This window comes from Nycticebus coucang, chromosome 3, assembly GCF_027406575.1.
Source record: "Nycticebus coucang isolate mNycCou1 chromosome 3, mNycCou1.pri, whole genome shotgun sequence".
NCBI classification, from domain to species: Eukaryota; Metazoa; Chordata; class Mammalia; order Primates; family Lorisidae; genus Nycticebus; species Nycticebus coucang.
This window is the reverse complement of record NC_069782.1, coordinates 67101198-67116472: the sequence shown is the minus strand read 5'-3', so window position 1 is coordinate 67116472 and position 15275 is coordinate 67101198. Positions and strand designations below refer to the sequence as shown.

The window sequence follows — 15275 nt, the reverse complement described above, 5'->3', positions numbered from 1 at the left end:
TCTGCCACTGTGCTGTGACTCTGGTCTAGCTCACGGCAGAACTCTCAAAAGATTCCCCAGGTACTGTCTGGCTTAGTAAACCCAAGCAACAACTTGGGGGTCAGGGAGCCCGGGGATGGGCAGGAGAGAATCCTGGTCTAATGAGAGTTAAAGGCAGCACATGGCCAGCTCAGAGTATGGCCATGTGACTCTGCCAGCTTTGGGTTCAAGTCTCAGCTGTGGAATGTCATACACAATCTAGCCTAAAGTGTTAGAACTGTACCTGGCCCATACACAGTGTTAAATACTAGCTGCCATGCTTTTTTTTTTTTTAAGCCAGCACTCTTTCCAGGTAGCACCGTGTGGTTTCTGAGTGCACACTGGTTTATTCAGCACTGTGACCCTATGAGGTGGCACCTGACCTACAGATTTCCAGCTTATCCCTCGTTTTGACTTTGGCATCTTGGTGGAAGGACTGCAGCTGAGCAGGGAGGCTGGAGTGTGTATTTCAGGGTTAGAGGGAAAAAAAGACTCTTGTCAGCTCCCAGGCTCTGAGATGGAGGCACAGAAGCCCAGTTGTACTTCTCTGGTCCCATGGCTGGTTATGGTCGTGGGACAGGGCAGGAGAGGACAGGTCCATTGGGGAGGATCAGTGGGCTCACCTGGCCCTGGCCTGCTCAAAGATCCGTGGCACAAGAGGAACAAAACCAGGTTTATTGCTCAGGGTTAAACCAGGAAAGAGACAGGATTGGGGCAATGGGACTTTGGAAGGTGGTAATCATGTTTTTGGTTATCACTAGGTTCTTGGAAACCTGGGATTTACTGATCACCTGCTCAGGGGCCAGGCCCCTACAAAGTTCTAGGTACAGCCTGTGCTGGGGGCAGGGTACTCTTCCCCATGGTACAGCTGCAGGGTCACCTGCAAAGTTGGAGCATGGAGGTGGGGCTGCAGTGTTGACCTCTGCTGGGGCTGGTACCTTCAGGTCTTAGTGGAGGCAGCTGGCCCCTTCTTCTTGGCTGGGGCCTTCAACAAGGTCAGCTTCTTGGGCAGGCTGCTGCTGGCTTTCATCACCACATCATGTTCAATCTTCTTCCGGATCCCAACTTCCAGGTTCTAAGGGGCAACCATGGGGCAGTCAGCCTGGGAGCTGAGGTAGAGGGAGGCCCTGACCAATTTGCCTCTCCCTCATCAGTGCTCATAGGGTGCTAGATTAGCAACTATCCGCTCAAGCAGGATCTGACTGGGGGTTTAGTGGTTGGGATTTTAATCCTGCTTTTGCCCAACAATCTTTGGGGCTCAACACACAAACTATTTTCATCTCGGCACCTTAGCTCAGTTTATGCCTGTTTTACAGATGGGGAAACGGAGGCTCCTGCAGCAAGGAAGCACTTGCCTAGGGTCCCCTAGGTGGTGATGGTGGACCGGGACCTGGTGTGTCCACAGACCTTGGCTCCAGGCTCTAGGTATGCAGCTTCTTCCTATCCCATGTCATCTCTGCTTTGCAGATGGTGAGCTGGGGTGGGTATGGGAGCCACCAAGAAAACACACAGGGATGGAACAAAAACCAAGTATCTCGGCCCAAAACTGGCATCTCAGTCACTGGTATCACTGCCCCCTGCCCTTCCTGAGTTCCAAAGACCACAAACACCACCACTGGGGGAACTAACCATGTGCCTGGGTGTGGTGCAGGGGACAGAGCCAGCACTCAAGAGTGTGTATGGACAACATAAATGTCAGTGACATGATGTTAAACTGTTAAAGGACAGTAAGTGCCACTATGGAGAAAAGAAAGCATGAATGAGGAGTGAAGCTTGCACTGAAATGAGTAGGAGGAAGGGAGCTGGGTGGATTTCCCAGAGAGGTGCAGAAGTGCTGAGGTAGGACAAGGGGCTGCAAGGACCAGGTAGGCTGGAGGGAACGAGTCGGGGGAGGGGAGAAGGAGATGCGAAAGATTATGCAGGGCTTTGTGGCAGAGTGAGGACTTGGATTTTCCTGAGTGAAGTGGGAGCCATGGTGAGCAGAGGAGAGATAGGACCCCACTCAGGGCTCACAATTGCCCACTGGCTGCTGAGTATTGGGAGGAGACCAGGGAGGTGACTGCACTTGTCTGTATGAAGATGACATGGGAAATGGGTGGATTGTGGACTAGTTTTTTTTTTTTTTTGAGACAGAGTCTTACTATGTTGCCCTCCGTAGAGTGCCATGGCTTCACAGCTCACAGCAACCTCACTTTTGGGCTTAAGCGATTCTCTTGCCTCAACCTCCCAAGTAGCTGGGACTACAGATGCCCGCCACAATGCTTGGCTATTTTTTTTTTGGCCCGGGCTGGGTTTGAACCCACCACCTCTGGCATATGGGGCCGGAGCCCTACTCCTTTGATCCATAGGCGCTACTCCCAGCTATTTTTTTTGTTGTAGTTGTCATTGCTGTTTAGCTGGCCGGGCTGGGTTATAACACCATTGGTGTTATGTGGCTGGCGCCCTCACCAATGAACTATGGGCACCGAGCCTGTGGACTAGCTCTTAAGGAAAAATGAATGGAATCTCGCATGGACGTGAGAGAAAGGGGGATTCAAGGATGACCCTCAGCACCAGCAAGGACAGAGCCATCCTAAAGTGAGACTGGTAGATCATGGAGGTAGGAGAGAATGGGGAAGCTAGGATCAGGAACTTGTTTTGGACATGCTGAATTAGAGATACCAATGAGAATCCCCCTCCCACCCCCCATCCTGTGATCCCAGAGCTAAGCAGACCGCTAGGTACCCACCCAGCTCTGAGAAAACTGATGGTCTGTGGGGACTAAACAATTGGCTCAAGACCACAGGGCTGGTTACTGGAGCATAACTCAAATTCAGGTTTGACTCTACCAAAATCACAGTTTTAAACCCCTTTCCAACTTCTCTACAAGTACAACTCTACCCACCTATACAAAAAAGCTGCACTTAAGAGACAACCATAAAGATGAGGATGATAACCAAAGTGTCAGGTAATTAGGAAAGCTCTCCTGGGGAAGGAAGACAAAGACTGAGCTCTCAGGCTGCCATCTTAGTGCCACCCACCTCACTTTTATCCCAAATGATTGCTCACTTCTGGGAAGGAAGGAAAACCCTACCAATCTGCCAGTCAGAACTTAGCATGCCAACTGCAAAAGGATGTAGAGGACTTGCTTGCCTAACAACAGGTATAATAGTCTTGAAGGTGACCTAGGACAGCCTTAATTATCATGTGGCACACACATCCCCACACTGGGCTTTTAGAGAGGCTAATGGGAGGTCTGCATGTGCTAGACTCTGGTTCCAAGAGGACCTCTGAAATCATTATGTAGGTTCAACCCAGCCAATGGAGGCCTGTTTGTTGTCTATGGTGAATGTATCCCACTTTGGAAACTTTTATCTTGTAAACCCTCTTTTACCTCAACACTTTGTTTTATGCTTGCCTTACTTTGCAGTGTCTGTTCATTTTTTGACCAAAAGTGCCCCAAGAACCAGGGTCCAGGCAGCTGCCTGAAACCCTGGCATTTTAGGAGACGGGCAGTTGCCTTGAAACCCAACAAAGGAACCTCACACTTGTGACCTCTATGCTGTTCTCAGAGCTTTATAAGCTATGGCTCTGAATCCTTACAACTCTAAGGAAGTGGCCTCAGTATGGCCATTCTGCAGGGAAATGGCTCAGGATAAAGAACTACTCACAGGCTGGACATGATGGTTCAGGCCTGTAATCCTAGCACCCTGGGAGGCGGAGGCACACGGAATGCTTGAACTCAGTTCAAGATCAGTCTGAGCAGGAGTGAGATCCCCGCTCTACTAAAAAAAGAAAAATCAGCTGGGGGTTGTGGCAGAGACCTGTAGTCCCAGCTATTTGAGAGGCTGAGGGAAGAGGATCACTTCAGCCCAAGAGTTTGAGGTTGCTGTGAGCTATGATGATGCCACGGTACTCTACACAGGGCCACAGAGTGAGAATTTTTTTTTTTTTTTTTTGAGACAGAGTCTCAAGCTGTCACCCTGGGTACAGTATTGTGGTATCACAGCTCACAGCAGCAACCTCAAACTCTTGGGCTTAAGTGATTCTCTTGCCTCAGCCTCCCAAGTAGCTAGGACAGCTGGGACTACAGGCACCCACCACAACATCGGGCTATTTTTTGGTTGCAGTTGTCGTTGTTGTTTAGCAGGACCGGGCTGAGTTTGAACTTGCCAGCCTCGGTGTATGTGGCTGGTGCCCTACCCACTGACCCATGGGTGCTGCCCCAGAGTGAGACTCTTGAATAGGAAAAAAAAAAAAAGGCCAGGCGCATGGCTCATGTCTATAATCCCAGCACTTTGGGAGGTGGAGGCAGGTGGACTGCCTGAGCAAGAGCAAGAGCTTGTCTCTAAAAATAACTGTGCATTCTGGCGGGCGCCTGTAGTCCCTCCTACTTGGGAGGCTGAAGCAAAACAATCGCTTGAGCCCTAGAGTTTGAGGTTGCTGTGAGCTATGACACCACTGTACGTACCAAGGGCGGCAAAGTGAGACTCTGTTTCAAACAAACTTCTACAGGACTACTATTCACTAACAGAGTCAAGCGCTAAGATTTGCACGCGACACTGAGTACTTACAAAGCTGGCTTTTCAACTCCCTTCCTAAGTTCCATTAAAGAGAACAGGAAAACGAAAGCAGCCAACGTTTTCTGAACACTTTTTGCACTCCAGGCCTTGCTTCTATGAGGCCTCATTGAACGGTAAGTGGTGTTCCCGCACCCGCTGCACGGGGTAGGACAGGGAGGCTCACAGAGCTGGAATTCTCCAAGCTCCATGCCGCTCAGCCCGCCCCGGGTTCCACCCTGACCCCGACTCCTGGACCCTACACACCTTTTTGAGCTTCTGCTGCTGCACGATGCGCGCCTTCTTGGGAGCGATAACACGACCTGGGGAGAGACCCGTTTTCATGAGGCCGGGGAACCTCAGGCCCACCTCATCCTTCCTTCCCCGGCCCGGTTCTCACCGCCTTTCCTCGGGCCCCGGTTCCGGTCAGAAGCCGCCGCTGCATTCTTACTCTTTGCTGGTTTGTGAGCCTGGAACTTGCGCTGCCCCTGCGCCATGACCGTGTACACGCACCGGAAGAGGTGGGCCGTGAGAATCGTACCTTGAAGACGCAAGGCACCACGGGATGGAGCGGGGCAAAACAGCGCAAGGCATCACGGGAGACAGGGGAAACGGGACGACGATAACCTAATGTTTAATTGCGTGTTTATGTGTTTTATAAAACATACTATTTTGTACTCTTTCTACATAAAATCTCAGACTAGGATTAGGGTGAGGCAAGCGAAGCACTCACCTCTGGTGCAAAATTCCAGGGGAGGCCACAAACTGGAGTAATCAAGATATACCGTATTTTCTTTTTTTTGATATACCATATTTTCAAGAATTATATCGTTCATCATGGATTTTCTTGCATTAATTTCGATTTAAAATAATATTGCTTGGCTGGGTGCAGTGCTTCATGGTTGTAATCACAGCACTTTGGGGAGCCCAATCTTGGAGAATTGCTGGAGGCCAGGAGTTTGAGGCTAGTCTAGTCAACAGAGCAAGACCCTGGTCTTTTCCAAATGGGAAAAATTACCTAAGTGTGGTGGCATGCATGCCTCGTAGCTACTCAGGAGGCTGAGACAAAAAAACAAAAACATTTCTTTATTGTTCATGCTGTTACTGAGCTTTTTTGATGCTCTTTAAAATTTTGCACCAAAAATGTTATCCTAGTTCCAGCTGTGACAGCAATCTTAAGAGGGAGATACTAGTATTATCCCCATTTCATAAATAAGAAAACCAAGGCACAGAGATGAAGTGATTTTTCTAAGATCACAGAAGTAGAAAATGTAGCAGAGCTGGTATTTGAACCTAGTCAAACTGCCTGTAGGCTACTGGGCTCCTAAGAGCTGTGCAAAGCCCTGTCTGATCTCCCTGCTCTAGGAGTAAGTGTGGTTGAGGGCAGGAAGATCAGCTTTTGGTTAGGGCATTCCAGAAATTTATTTAAAACCTGAGGGAGGAGAGCAGGGTAAGGAGAGCTGAGTTGTTTACATCTGTGGTCTATCTGAGGAAATGGTGGTGGTTAGGGCTGCCTGCAGCTCTTCAGGGGCAAAGACCCCCAGCTCTGTGATGATGCCACCAGTGATGAGCTCATGTGGGGTGACATCAAAGGCAGGATTCCAAACAGCAATCCCTGCAGGGGAGAGGGGAGGCAATGAGGCTGGATTGACGCTGTAAAAGTTCTCCAGTGTTGTCACTTGACTGCACCACGGTGGTTCTTGGGATCCTCACCCCCCAAAATCCACAAAGACATGGAGACTGTACCCAGGAACAAGTTTAGACTCCCGGCTGCTACCAAAATGTCACTATGCAAGAAGAAATCAAAGTCTACTGCACTCTGTCTGCTCTAAGCATCGCTTTAAGATCAGAAGCTATCTTGGTGCCTTTGGTAAGGCTCCTCCCCACCCCATGTTCTTCTCTAGATATGCAGATGACTCACTGTTTCACTTTATTCATCTTTGCTCAAATGTCACCTTATTTATGTGGCCTTTCCGACCCCTGTCTAAACCTTCCTACATGTACACTTCCTCTACCCTTCTTTGCTTCCTTTATTTCTCCTTAGGGAGCTGTTAGTCCCTAACATACACTATAATTTTGTCTTGTTTTCTGTCTCCCTCACTGGACTGTTAGCTCTAAGGGGCAGAGACTTAATCTGTTTTTTTCCACTGTGTCTTCAGCACCTTGCATGGTTGCTGGCACAAGCACGTACTAAAAATATATGCTGACTGGACACTGTGGCTCATGCCTGTAATCCCAGCACTTTGGGAGGCCAAAGCAGGAAGATTGCTTGAGGCCTGAAATTCAAGACCAGCCTGGGCAACAAAGCAAGACTTTTTATCTACAAAAAATAACAATGTTGGGCGGGGCCTGTGGCTCCAGGAGTAGGGTGCAGGGGCCCCACATACCGTTGGTGGCGGGTTCAAACCTGGCTCTGGCCAAACAAACAAACAAACCCCCCAAAACCCCACAATATTAACTGGACACTGGATATGTGTTTATAGTTCCACTACTTGGGAGATAAGGCAGGAGGACCACTGGGGCTATGACCCGACCACTGCACTCTCTTGAAGAAATATAAAATAGCTGGGTGTGGTGGTTTAGGCATATAATCCTCTCTCTCTGTCTCTGTCTCTCTTGGAGAGGCCAACATGGGAGGCTCGCTGGAGCTCAAGAGTTCAAGACCAGCCTGAGCAAGAGCAAGACCCTGTTTCTACTAAAATAGAAAAATCATCCAGGCATTGTACCCCATGCCTGTAGTCCCCCCTACTTGGGAGGCTGAGGCTGGAGGATCACTTGGGTGTGGGAGTTGAGGTTGCTGTGAGCTATGATGACACCACTTCACCCCAGCGTGGGGAAACAAGAGGGAGACTCTGTCTCAAAATAAATAAATGTTTTGTTGAATGAATTAATGAAGGCAGATCACAGCCCTCTACTTAAGAGACTACTTACTGGCCTATAAACTTGTTTTTCTCTGGTTCACATTTTTTTTTTTTTTTTGAGATAGAGTCTCACTATGTCGCCCTTGGTAGAGTGCTGTAGTGTCACAGCTCACAGCAACCTCTAACTCTGGGCCTTAAGCGATTCTCTTGCCTCAGCCTCCCAAGTAGCTGGGATTACAGGCGCCCACAATGCCCAGCTATTTTTTTGTTGCAGTTGTCATTGTTGTTTAGCTGGCCCGGGCCAGGTTCAAACCCACCAGCCTTGGTGTATGTGTATGTGGCAGGTGCCCTACTCACTGAGGTAAGGGCGCCACCAAGGTTCACGTTTTTTTAAGATCACTGAATTAGCTGCTAGTTTTCAAAAATTGGTAGATTTCATGTGTATAAAAAAAGTAAGGCTTCTCTGGAAAAAATCAGAAGGAAGACCACAAGTCCACCTGGGATCTTTGTTCTGCAACCAATTGGGTCCTACAGTCTGCACCTGGTTTGTATCTCTTATGCTGTTATCTACTGTCCCCTGTGTGGGGGGAATAGGGATGGTAGCCAGGTTTATAACTCTGCTTTATACAGTTAAGCATGTTAGGGATTATGTCCTATGCTAATAATAAATACTTCCAGGCAAGCGGAGGGACCAAAAAAAGAAAAAGAAAAGAGAAAAAAATGTGTTTCAGAATTAATGTATCTATCTTTAAAAAGCTGTAGGTACTCAGTGTAGAAAACAACAGAATTTTACCATTTGCCTGCTTAGTTATAATGTATTAACTTTACTTTGACTTCCTCACTGGGTGACTGTCCCACAGTATTTTCAGAAAAGATAAGGCTTTTCTTATCTTTTTTTGTAGAGATAGGGTCTTGTTCTACTGCCCCAGGCTGGTCTTGAACTTCTGGCCTCAAGTAATCCTCCTGCCTTCTCCTCCCAAAGTGTTGGGATGAGCTATCTCACCCGGTTGTGTATGTTTTGGGGACAGTCTTGCTCTGTTACCCTGGCTAAAGAGCAGAGGCATAATAGCTCTCAGAAGCCTTGAACTCCTGGGCTCAAGTGATCCTCCTACCTTAGCCTCCGAAGCAGCTAGGACTACAGGCACATGCCATAAAGGGTTTTCAATCATAATTGTAGTCACTACAAGAACTGCTAATATTTAAGGGACCAGGCACCATTCTAAATGTCGTGTGGATTAATTCACTGAAGGCCTTTGGTTTATGTGGCAGGTTCTAACAAGAGCCCACCTTACAGGTAGTAAAGAATGAGGAGTGAGGATCTTAGGGACTTAAGAGATCTTTTTTTTTGAGACAGACTCTCACTCTGTTGCCCTGGGTAGAGCGCTGTGGTATCATAGCTCACATCAATGCCCACTAGTTTTTTTTTTCTATTTTTAGTAGAGACAGGGTCTCACTCTTGGTCAGGCTGGTCTCGAACTCATGAGCTCAAGTAATCCACCTGCCTCAGCCTCCCAGAGTGCTAAGATTACAGATGTGAGCCACCATGCCTGGCCAGGACATAAAGAGATTTTAGGGAACTTGCTCATGGTTGCACAGCCACAAAGTGTGGAGACCTAAGAAAAGTCTCAGTTTTTCTTTATGGACACTTGGACAGGCAGATACTCTTATTTCTTCTTCAAGTGAGAAAACCGAGCTGGAGAACAAGATAGTTTACTCAGTTCCACACAATACATTAGTTGTAAATTCTGACGTGGAATCTAATCTCCACAATGCACCTATTATAAGAAATGGCTTGGCCAGGCATAGTGGCTCACTTTGGGAGGTCGAGATGGGTAGATTGCCTGAGCTCACAGCCTTGAGACCAGCCTGAGCAAGAGCAAGACCTCTGTCTCTAAAAGTAGCCGAATGTTGTGTAGGGCATCTACACCTATTGGGAGGCTGAGGCAAGGGAGTCACTTAAGCCTAAGAGTTTGGAGTTTGCTGTGAGTTATAACGCCGTACCACTCTACTGAGGGTGACCAAAAAACAAAAAACAGTTCAAAGTACAGTAAATATATTCTCTTTTTCACTTTTTTTTTTGAGACAAGAGTCTCACTTTGTTGCCCTGGGTAGAGTGCTGTCATGTCATTGCTCACAGCAACCTCAAACTCTTGGGCTCAAGTGATTCTCTTGCCTCAACCTCCCAAGTAGCAGGTACTATAGGTGCCTGCCACAATGCCTGGCTATTTTTTTGAAGATGGTGTCACTCTCGTTGCAGTTGTCATAGTTGTTTAGCTGGCCCAGGCCAGGCTCAAACCTGCCAGCCTTGGAGCATGTGGCTGGCACCATAACCACTGTGCTATGGGTGCCAAGCCAGATGGATGTCACTCTCTCTCAGGCTACTCTTGAGCTTCCGAGCTCAAGCAATCCACCCACTTCAGCCTCCCACAGTGCTGGAATTATAGGTGTGTTTACTCTTTTTTTTTTTTTTTTCTGATCAACATAATTTAAGTGTGCTGCAACAGGTTAACTATAGGTTCAAGTGTGCTGTGAGATAAAAAGGTTGAAAACTGATCTAAATGCTATTTGCCCCTGTGAGGTTACCACGTTCCATGGTGTCCCCCTTTGAGGTCATAGCTTACCAGGTGCTGCAATCCTGACCCCATTAACATCAGTCAGCTCCTGGCCTGGGCGCTCCTCGATGATGATCTCCTGGCCGGTCTGGAGATGGAGATCACACGAGGAGCTGGGGGCAGCCACGTAGAAGGGAATGCCGTGATGCTTGGCCGCAATGGCTAGCTGGTAGGTGCCCACTTTGTTGGCTGTGTCACCGTTGGCAACCACACGGTCAGCTCCCACGACTACGGCTAATGGGGGTGGTGAGAAGTTGGGTGTCACTACCTGGCCCTGGACTCCTGGAGACCCACCCACCCACCCCTGTTCCCAGCTCACTGACCTGATACGCCCTTGTGGATCATGGCGGCTGCAGCCATGCTATCTGTGATAAGGGTAGCTGGGATCTGCTCATAGACCAGCTCGAAGGCTGTCAGCCGGGCTCCCTGGTTGTAGGGCCGGGTCTCAGTGCAGAAGGCATGTTCCAGGCGGCCCATGTTGTGCAGGGAGCGGATCACACCTGTGGGGCCCCGCCACAAACAAGAAGGCCTCAAGGAAGGGCACACAGACAAAGTGGTCCAGGGGTTGGGTGTGTAGGCTCCCAGGTTGGGTGTGGATTTCCAAAGGCTCACCAAGCAGTCCCAACCCTGGGCCCTCTCAGCAACTATTCCTTCTGCCTGGTATACTCGTCCCCAAATACTGATAGGGTGCCCTCCTCACCTCCATCACATCTGCTAGAAGACACCTTCTCTGAGAAGCCCTCCCTGATTCTGGATTTCACATAGCAACCCACACCTCTGATAGCCTGCTCTCTGTCCTTAGCATTTATCACCTTCTAACACCTCAGGTGTACGTTTTCCTTCCCTATCTGCGGGCCCTGCCTCTGTGGATTTAACTATGTGACTTGAAAATACAGAACCTCCATAGTTGACCATTTCCCTGTGTTGAGCTAACTTTTGTAGAGTGGACATGCACCACATGTACATATCAGCACAGCAGGCCTAGTTCCTCATGTTGACCACCTCCATATGTTGACCAGTTTGTTAGTTACAGTCCTGTGGGTGGTCAACTTACAGAGGTTCTACTTATTTAAAAAAAAGCATCTGCACGGGCTTTTTTCTTGTCATTATTTTCTCAACAATACAGTATAACAATTATTTGCATAGCATTTTCATCGTATTAGGTATTATAACTAACCCAGAGATGATTTAAAATATATGGGAGGGGGTAGGCACAGTGGCTCATCATGCCTATAACCTCAGCACTTTGGGAGACCAAGGTGAGAAAGATCGCTTGAGGTCAGTGAGTTCAAGATCTGACTAAGGAAAGAGTGAGCCCCGTCTCTACAAAAAAATATGAAAAATTAGCTGGATGTGGTGGTGCAAGCCTGTATGCACAGCTACTTGGGAGGAAGAGACAGTAGGATCACTAGGGCCCATGAGTTTGAGGTTGCAGCAAGCTATGATAATACCACTGTACTCTGGCTTGGTTGAAAAAAAGTGATCCTGTCCAAAAAAAAAATTGGCCTGGCGCTCATAGCTCAGTGGCTAGGGTGCCAGTTCAAACTTGGCTCAGGCCTGCTAAAAACAATGACAACTGCAACCAAAAAATAACCCGGCATTGTGGCGGGCACCTGCAGTCCTTGGGAGGCTGAGGCAAGAGAATCGCTTAAGCCCAAGAGTTGGAGGTTGCTGTGAGCTGCGACGACATAGCACTCTACCAAGGGTGATATAGTGAGACTCTGTCTAAAAAAAAAAAAAAGTTAAAAAGAAAAAAATAAAGTATACAGGAGGATGTATGTACATTATATGCAACTACTATACATTTTTTTTTTTTGAGACAGAGTCTTACTGTATCACCCTGGGGTTAAGTGCCATGGCATCATCATAGCTCACAACAACCTCAAACTCCTGGGTTCAAGCAATCCTCCTGCCTCAGCCTCCACAGTAGCTGGGACTACAGGTGTCTACCACAATGCCTGGCTATTTCTTCTATTCTATTAGTAGAGACAGTATCTCACTCCTGCTCAGGGTGGTCTTAAACTCCTAAGCTCAAGCAATATACCTGCCTTGGCCTCCCAGAATGCTAGGATTACAGGTGTGAGCCACTACACCTGGACTACTATATGATTTCATATTAGGGACTTGAGCATCTGAAGATTTAGTATCTTTGGGAGGTCCTGGAAGTATCATCCACATAAATAACAGAATTTATTTATGTTGCTTGTTGTCTGTTCTTACTTCCATGGGACCTCTCCAGATAGAGCAGAGATTTTATGTACTTTGGTCACTGCTATGTCCCTAGGAGGTGGAAAGGGCCTATTAAATGCTGGTTGAGCAAATGAATCAAAGGCAGTGATTTGCCCCTCAAAGCCTCAGTGCCCAGGGATGAGAGTAGGACCCAGGGAAGTGGAGCAATTTTCTAGAGAATTCAAGGTCAGGTGGAATCTGCTGCTTTGACCCATTCCCCTCCCTCCCGGTCACACCTATCCCAATCTTCCTTTGGTCACTCCCTTCTCCCTAGTCTTTCTGGGGTCCACATCCTGCCTACTCCCTAGGCATATGGTTCATGCTGGACTCATCTAGTGATTGACTGGGGGTGGGCAGGTGACCCTATCATACTCCTGAGATATAAAGAAACATTTTTGGTACCTATAGCCTTTCTCTTGTGATCTGAACCCTGATAGAACCCCAGGCAACCTGTAGGGCCTGAAGATGAAGGAGGGAAGATCTGAAGAACAGGGATAGATGGGCCCTAATGCTATTGGTTGAGCCCCTGGATCTATCCATACCTGAAGCCAACCCTGTAACTGTTCTGTACAAGAACCAACACATTCACTATTTTTGTGAGTAAAGTGGTTGAGTTTCTTTCAGTTTCATCCCAAAAGGGCCCTGGAAGGCCATTTCCTAACCCTGAAGATGCACACTCACCCAAAGCTGTGCCATAGCCAGCAGTGGCCAGTGCCCCGGTGTTGCAGTGGGTCAACACAGTCACTCTGCCACTGCTAGGGGCCACCCGCTCCAGGAGGTGGTGGGCTCCCAGGTCCCCAATGCTCCGATTGTCTCTGAGGTCTTTATCCAGCATGTCCTCGGCGCAGCGGATCACTCTGGGCCCGACAAAGAGTTCTCAGCACCAGCCAAGAGACAATGGGGCCCAGGCCAGTCCCTCCTCTCTGCTGTGTGGGAGCCTTCCTGCTTTTTTTTTTTTTTTGAGATAGAGTCTCACTATGTCACCCTCGGTAGAGTGCTGTGCTGTCACAGCTCACAGCAACCTCAAACTCTTGGGCTTAAGCGATTCTCTCTCAAGTAGCTGGGACTACAGGTGGCTGCCACAACACCTGACTATTTTTTATTATTGTTGTAGTTGTCATTGTTGTTTACCAGGCCAGGGCTGGGTTTGATCCCCCCAGCCCCAGTGTATGTGGCTGGCATCCTAACCGCTGAGCTATGGGTGCCGAGCTGAGCTCTTCTGCTTGAAGCCTTTTGTAGCTGTGGGGCCTGAATCCTTCTGCCACAGTGACAACTCTGTCACTCCATTTGCTAGCACAACACGTTTATGTAGCACTCCCATGTGCCAGGTGCCAAAGGACACACCAGTAAACAAGACAAAAATCTTTGTCCCTTTGGTGCTGAGGTGAGAGGCACAAGCACAGATAATAAAATGAAGGAAAAAGCAGCAGAATCAGGTGACAGAGAACAGGGAATGGGATGTACATACTATAAAGGTAGGTTGGGGGAAGGCATAAACCTAATCCTGACCTGCAGTAATGGCCTGTGCAAAGGCCCTGAGGCAAGAGACTGCCTCAGGGGCCGATGGGAGTGGCTAGAGTACGAGGGAAGGGGGGAGGAAGAAGACAGGGACAGGAACCATGACTCCCAAAAAGAAACGACGAGAGAACAAGGTGATACCGAAAAGTGCTTCCAACTGTGTGTGTATGGGCGCTAAGATGTGTGTTCAGAGGCACAATGAATGGGCTGAGTGCAAGTACGCTGTGGCCAGCCTTGGCCAGGCTGCCAAGGCTACACTCCCAGCTCTGAATGTGGAACCTTGGCAAGGGACTTAAGTGCGCCGTGCCTCCATCTGTAAAATGGGTCACTGCGCGTTTAAAAAAAAAAAAGTCAACCAACAGCTTCAACTCAGAGCAGTGCATGGTACGAAGTCCCGGTACCTTTCCCTGACGGCCTCCTCCGTAGCGCCTTCGCGCGCTGCCTCCAGGGCCGCGTCTTTCGCTAGGTCACGGGCGGCGCGGGCCATGTTGACGGCGGTAGGTCGGGCGGTGACGAGGAAGCTAAGCTTGTCGTGCACAAAAGCTACGAGGGCGTCAAGTCCCGGTCCCCCGGCGCCCGCCTGCAGCTCCACGGCTAGGCTAAGGCAGCCCACTAGGGCGATGGCCGGGGCGCCACGTACCTACAGGACAGGGTCCGCGGCGTCAGAGGTTGCGGATTTCTTCCTACCTCTAGTCCCCCTCCCGCCTCCCGGATCCCCGCCGCACCGCCCCACCTTCATGGCGCGAATCGCCTCCCAGGCCCGGTCCACCGACTCCACCGCTTCGTAACAGCTCTGCTGGGGCAGCAGCAGCTGATCGAGGATCTGCAGGGAACCCCGCGAGTAGCGGATCGCCTCCAGAGTCATCGTGCAGCCTCCGAGATCGCCACAACGCTGTGCGTTCAGGGAACCCTGCACACGTGTGAAGGGGTTGGAGGCGGAGTCAGAGCCCGGGGGCGGGGCGGCGCATGCGCACACTAGACCAGCCCAGCACATTCCCGGAACCGCTGTCCGTGTCCCTCCTTCGAGCACCGACAGTTAGCTTCCTCCTCCGAACCACAAAGGTGGCATCATTCATTGGGCGCCTACTGGATACCAGGTTCTGTGTCCAGCGTCTGGCTGACCAGAGTTAAAGATGTATTTCCAATGACAAGATACGTATGTTTAATCCGTATTTGTTCAATAATTCTCCAAGGTTCAAGGGGAGGCGGGGTAGGTCAGGCCCACTGATGGATGCATGACTGTTTCTGGGCCATTTTACCGTAACATTCTGTGGCTTTTCCACAGGTGTACCCCTTAGTTAAGGATAGCAGTGAATGCCTACATGCTCCAGCCCCCAATGCCCTTGGGTACCCCATTGTGCCTCGCCCCTCGCCTTCCTATGTGGCTACTGCTGCCTGGCTCCCTTTCCACCCTTAACATTTAGCCCAGGCCATCTCCTCCAGGAAGGCTATCCTGACTCCAGGCCAACCTGAGTCACTAACTTGAAGCCCTCATTATG

At 49.3% G+C, this 15275-nt stretch overlaps 2 protein-coding genes across 3 annotated transcripts; both read right to left on the bottom strand.

Annotated features, from left to right (window-relative positions):
• Positions 1–673: 673 nt before the first annotated feature.
• On the bottom strand, positions 674–5114 carry C3H19orf53 (chromosome 3 C19orf53 homolog). Of its 2 annotated transcripts, XM_053582514.1 has the most exons (4): positions 4957–5114; positions 4824–4879; positions 3669–3779; positions 674–1093 (listed from the first exon to the last, which is right to left on the bottom strand). In XM_053582514.1, the coding sequence occupies exons 1-4, from the start codon at positions 5051–5053 to the stop codon at positions 959–961; spliced, it is 399 nt and encodes a 132-aa protein (XP_053438489.1). In that variant the 5' UTR covers positions 5054–5114; the 3' UTR covers positions 674–958. The 2 variants fall into 2 exon arrangements, with proteins under 2 accessions (XP_053438489.1, XP_053438490.1); XM_053582515.1 differs by lacking the exon at positions 3669–3779.
• Positions 5115–5953: 839 nt separating this feature from the next.
• MRI1 (methylthioribose-1-phosphate isomerase 1) lies at positions 5954–15272 on the bottom strand. The gene is made up of 6 exons (XM_053582511.1): positions 14510–15272; positions 14178–14416; positions 12940–13115; positions 10353–10529; positions 10039–10263; positions 5954–6171 (listed from the first exon to the last, which is right to left on the bottom strand). The coding sequence occupies exons 1-6, from the start codon at positions 14768–14770 to the stop codon at positions 6026–6028; spliced, it is 1224 nt and encodes a 407-aa protein (XP_053438486.1). The 5' UTR covers positions 14771–15272; the 3' UTR covers positions 5954–6025.
• Positions 15273–15275: the final 3 nt, after the last annotated feature.